A 6000-nucleotide genomic window follows, 5' to 3' on the forward strand; every position below is an offset into this window, starting at 1 on the left:
TACAGTATTTTAATTTGGCTACTTCCGACATAAAATGTCACCTTCGTTGAATTCCCCCGAGACCGTACAAATGATGTGTAATTTGATTGTGCTTTATATGTCAACTGTACAGCATTTCCTGACGAAATAATTACATCTTATGAACAAGGTATAAACCAAACAAGTGGTTCATTTTTTTCTTTCAGATAGTAACGGTATTGATCCAGCCGTTGGATATCACCATGCCATTCAAAGTTAAAACTAAAGTTGAACGTGCTGTAGCCCGAAAGAAACAAGCCAGTGTACCTGAAGCGCACACGTACACACACACACACACACACACACACACACACACACACACACACACACACACACACACACACACACACACACACACACACACACACACACACACACACACACACACACACACACACACACACACACCAACATTCACCCACTCTACAATTCAAAATTACATCTGCAGAGATAAGTTATGTTACATCCTGTTCTGCTCCTCTCCCATTCCGTCTCTCTCCCTCTCTCCCTCTCTCCCTCTCTCCCTCTCTCCCTCTCTCCCTCTCTCCCTCTCTCCCTCTCTCCCTCTCTCCCTCTCTCCCTCTCTCCCTCTCTCCCTCTCTCCCTCTCTCCCTCTCTCCCTCTCTCCCTCTCTCCCTCTCTCCCTCTCTCCCTCTCTCCCTCTCTCCCTCTCTCCCTCTCTCCCTCTCTCCCTCTCTCTCATCCCCTCCCCTCCTTTTCCTCCTACTCAGCATGACGTCAGGCCTGGTTTCCATGTAAAGCACGGTTAAAGTAAAGTGCATTGGGGTGGTTTGTGGTGACGTTATTGTAAAGATTCTCAAGGGGAATTCATTTTAGTATGCTATCTAAGTTACTAAGTTAATGATGTCGAAGTTAATGGAAAATGTTTCCTATATGACTATGGAACTCCATCTCCAGCGGGATTACCAAAGTCGAGATATTTGTGGACAATATTTGTCCCTTCCTCTTATTGTATAGAATACAGATGCACCAGGAAGAACCTTTGCTTGGGGGAAACAAGGTGAAAACCTGCATTGCTGGAACAAGTTTTGCCATTGTTCGGCTACTTTCCTCTCGACTCTGGCGAGTTCGACCGACTTCTGGGCAAATTTGCAAACCCTGGCCAATGAGTTTTCATTAAATTAAATCACATTCTTAAGATTCTTGTCACAAACGTGGATAATACACCAAATGCAGCTGTCATGACTCGTCTATATGGGCGCAGCCATCTTGTGTGCATCTAATCCTGTGCAGCAAATCACAGTCTCTGATTGGTCAAAATTCAAATGAGCCAGCCGTCTGTCGCTAGCCACTGATCTAATCTCTCCCATGAAACAGCCGATTTATCTCACGTTTCCCAGATAGCTATTCACACTTTCGAAAGTGGGAACAATGATAATCAGCTTTAAAATTACATCATCTTATTTTTCAGACCTTAAAGTCATCACCGATGGCGACTCTAACAATATAATGATTGAATTGTAAGTTAAGGGATTTTGCTGTGAAACCTCACTGTTTCTTATTGTGTCAATCCTCTGAATTATAGATTGTATGCTTTGTCTAGTGAAGAATAGCTAGAACACCATACCACTGCTGATACAAATGCCACAAACAATTAAAAACACAATCAGAGATATCTCATGAATGCTTGCAGGACCGGCTGGGTCTACAGGAAATGGACAAGACCGGCAAGCTGGACTTCCTGGAAGCAGATGGTGACCACCTGCAGTACAGCGAAGAGTGGTTTGATGACAAAATTCTGCCGTACTTGCAGCCTCCTGGATCACGCTCTACACCGTAGGGTCGTTCGCTCCGCATTCCATCCGATATCATGGGACCATGACACAATGATGCTTCAATGCGAAAAGCTTGTTGAGATGTGTGAATGTTTATATTTTGCTAAGACTTGGAAAATGTCTTTGCTGCTCTGTTTCAATCACAAGTATGATATGTTTAATCATAAATTGCAATGAAATTCACGTTTTACAGTGCTGCTGCTGCCACTCCAGTGGCTTGTGGGTGTTTTTGTTTGGCATGTGGTGTCATAGTTCAGTACGGTTTTCAATCCTAGAACTTTATTTTGGCCAGAGATTTTGAGAAAACGTGTTACACAAGTGTCTGCCTGTTCCTTTTTTCTGTGCGTGCATCCGCATCTATATAATATTACCGGAATTGTTCAATTGGTGTAAGCGGTGCTTTGCAGAGGATACACCAGGATTTTATTTGTCATTTTGATAGTTTGTTGTCATGGAAACTGCCTCTGTGTAACGAGACCAAACGGGTCTTTAATCGATCGATGTCCCACCCACAGCCAGGTGTAGTCCGAACTTGTGTTTATTTGAAAGATCGAGCATAAGCGTTTGTTTCTACACCTGTCAGAATATTCTCTCATTTAAACATGTTTTATGTAATATCAAGGTGGATTGTAAACATTCCAAGGTATGAAAACTCACAAATGTTGCCCATAGGTTGTAAAATACTCACCTCCACTCATTCGTTTCTTTTTTCCCCACCTGCGGAATCAATTTCCACATTCTCTTCAATTTCATTGTTCCCTTCAAGTCTTCGAGACAGCTGTTCAAGCCTAAGTCACATTTGCTCTACAGCGAGGATACGGCGGCTGTACCCCCCCCCCCTCTGAATTGACAGAAACGTGCGGTGGCCGCAGAATTTCTGAGGTGGCCTCAGGGTGGCCCTATGTCGTATGGCTATCTTTTACAGGCCGTAGGGGTCGCCGTGGAATTATAGCGCGGGGTTATAACTTTTTTCATTTCTCGGTTGGCCGTAGCAATTCGACAAGCCATAGCCATGATGTAGATGTGTTCCACGTCGACAGTACGTAGGGCGTACGGTGGGCTTGCGTTATTCGTGCGGCTGCCGTAGGTTCTTATCAATGAAAAATGAATTTTGCCAACCCCCAAAAAATTACGACGGCCACACTATTTCCACGGTCGCTGTAGGGTAGTCCTAAGGCGTCCCTGTGTTCAACTTACGGTGGCCTTGCGGTCTGTGTGACTACCTGCGGGCAACGCAGGGTCGACGCACGGTTCCCCTACGCACGCCGTGCGTCCTATGTACGGCCTCCGTGGCAGTCTGCGTCGACCGTGCGTCCACCGTGCGCTACTGCTCAAGATCGGAGTATAGGTGTTTGCCTATACTCCGAACTGGTATATTCAGTTATATATATTATAGTTATAGTATGTTCAGTTATATATACTGGTATATTCCGAACTGTTATATTTTTATTTCAGTAAAAAAGAACTGGTATATATACCCACTCGTTACCGCCGTCTGGCCACACGTTCGCCTCCGGGCCCCCCTGCGGTGGCTTTGCGGGCACCTTGAGGCTACCTTGCGTCTGCCTTGAAAATTCTATGGCTGCCTCAGGGACGCCCTAAGGTCACCGTACGACATCAAATCAAAGACCGTACGGCACCCCACGTTTTCGGTCTCCACAATTTCTAAATACGCCGTGCGGCTCCCCGAAAAATAAAAACATATGTGACTGCTACATTGTGTGACCGTGGAAATGCTGCGGCCACCCTATAATTGCTAGTGGCCACAGATTTTGTAGACCCTACGGCCGCCGTGCCAAATGTGACTTAGGCCTCACCACCATTTTAGATTGTCCCCAATCCAAAACCATGACCTTTTCTACACTCTCAACCCCTCTCTCCCACCCCAATTCCAGCTCTTCTTCTGTATCCATCTTGTCCACCCTGCACATCCTCTCCTGCCCCCCCCTCCCCATTGTTTGTCCAAGTCTCCCTGTACCTAGGCCTTCAATTCCTGCTGTTGGTGTTTCCTTACACACCCGCCCTCTCTACTGTTCATTTTGCGTCCTGTTACGTCCTCATCTGTTCAGTGTACTAGCTTTTCCATGAGCCTCGATTGTGGCCGGAGATGGCTGTAAAGTGCGACTTAAACCAAAAGTATGTGGGAATCATCCGAAGGTCAACAAAGAGACACCATGACTCAGAAATTTGAGTTGTGCTGCAAGTGCTTGATGTGGCAACAAGCAGGTTTAAAAAAAATACAACAGCAACATTTCTGTCCTGTGGAGCATAGAACTCTGAGATTGAATGAATGTGAAATCATCGTAATTTGTTATGCAGCCTGTGGCTGTTTGGTGCATCTTCGCTGGGAGTGTGGCTGTGCTGCTCATAGATTGCACTGTTGACCGATGAAGTGGGTTAGGGCAGGAATTTGGAATTTGTTCATGGTTTGGGCGATAACTCGCCTAGTCTTCATGAAGGACAACGTGGGATCTTTGATGGCCGCTAAATGCAAGCAGACAAGACTTCCGATTTAACGTACTTTCGAGGGACGGCCCACACACACTGATGAATCACCCTGCTTGCGAATTACTAGGATGACATTTCATAGCTGTGCTGAGATTGTGTGGAAAATGTAGAGGGAATTTTTTTTGTTTTAATCTTGCTACTTTGTTTGATGGAACTTCGAGATGATTGGAAAACATAGTTACATTTCAACCACTAGAGGGCGTAGCGAGATTAAATAATGGCCAGATTAGAAAGCTTGTCCACTATCATCGTTCTGGGGGAAATTGTATCCAAAGTATTTGAAAGATGCTGGAAGTTAACTGTAGTAGTAGACTGATTAACATCATCATTATTTAATCCAAACAATCGACGAGTTGGTTAAATAAATCTTGCATCAGTTCGACATTTTAAGTGAATATTCGTAGAAATAAAAATTGAGTTTTATTTGGCAATAATAATAATAATGTGAATGTATAATCTTCCCCCACAACCTTGGTCCAAACACATCTGGGCTTGGGGAAAACCAAGCTAATGCTCAAGCAGTGCGGCAAGCAGGTATGCTACAAGGCGTGAAGATGAATGAAAATTTGGTCCAATGGACCAACGGGTCCACGACAACATTCAACAAATCCAATACATACGAACCCACATGAAAGTGGTACAGAAATACTGTTCACCCAACGATATAATCTGACTTCAATAAAGGTGGAAATGTTAATTAATTAGCTCATAATTGCTACCTCAAATTGAGTGCTACATCCCATAATGCCAGACATGATTTTACATTGACCATTTCACAGGGAATCACTGGGTTATTAGATTCAATAAAACCCATCTTTGAATTAATAATTTACAAACTTTCCTTCATTCCCACTACTGTGTACTCTCTACTGAACCTTTAGCAGAAAATGTAAATACACGTATCAGTGAAAAAGGCAGGGGGACCGAGTTATTAATGTAACTTGGCGGACAAGATTTCTAATGTGGCCATCTGATTTGTATGCACTGAATGTGGATCGCACAGTCTAGTCAGTGGATGTAAGCCTATGTTGGAAAATTATCTGGAAATTCAAGAATGCAAGTGCGATCCGAAATGCTTTTGTAAGAAATCTTTGGTCATTTACGAGGATTGATTCCTGTCGTGAAGCAAGATGTAGTACAGTGCCCTGCTGGAATAAAAGCAACACTCCTGATTGTAATCAAACTTTAATTTAACCTATGATATGAACACAAACACATTTACTACATTTATTAGTTTCTGGTAGCATGTGCTTGAACTCACGAAGGAATCAAATTGATGGTTTTCTGTATGGCAGCTTGATCCATATTTTTCCCAAATGTGGAGCAGATTTTGTTGCAGCTCTTGGTTATTACTTGTCAAGAGTCGGCTTTTCCGCAGCTACCGATCCATGTTCCCAGACATGTCCGACGTCTTTCATGTTTGGATTCTGTGGTGCCCATGGAAGGAGTTGGATCCCATTATGTTTCTTCCAGGCAGAAGTCATTCTCGACGTATAGAGCATGTCACCATCTTCCTGCAGTAAATGTGTTCTATCCTGCGAAATGCCTTCCTGGTGTTGTGGTAAGTGTTTGTGGTACCAGATGAGATACCAATGTAGACAGTTCATTTTGATTGAGTTCTTATCAGATAGTTAAAAGTAACGTTTGTTTTATAATAAGGGGTGCTCATTTTATCCTG

General features: G+C 43.7%; 1 protein-coding gene across 1 annotated transcript in view; it reads left to right on the forward strand.

The window, feature by feature from the left end:
- The window catches only part of PPT1 (palmitoyl-protein thioesterase 1), a 29429-nt gene extending 23924 nt beyond the window's left edge, over positions 1 to 5505 (forward strand). Inside the window, exon 9 of the mRNA XM_085895665.1 lies at positions 1673 to 5505. Coding sequence (XP_085751791.1) covers positions 1673 to 1819 — 147 coding nt within the window. The 3' untranslated portion in view covers positions 1820 to 5505. The remainder of the gene's footprint in view (positions 1 to 1672) is intronic.
- The last annotated feature ends 495 nt before the right edge of the window (positions 5506 to 6000 follow it).

Source organism: Eptatretus burgeri, chromosome 9 (assembly GCF_056783735.1).
Source record: "Eptatretus burgeri isolate ZD-2024b chromosome 9, Ebu_testis_v1, whole genome shotgun sequence".
In the NCBI taxonomy this organism is placed as follows: Eukaryota; Metazoa; Chordata; class Myxini; order Myxiniformes; family Myxinidae; genus Eptatretus; species Eptatretus burgeri.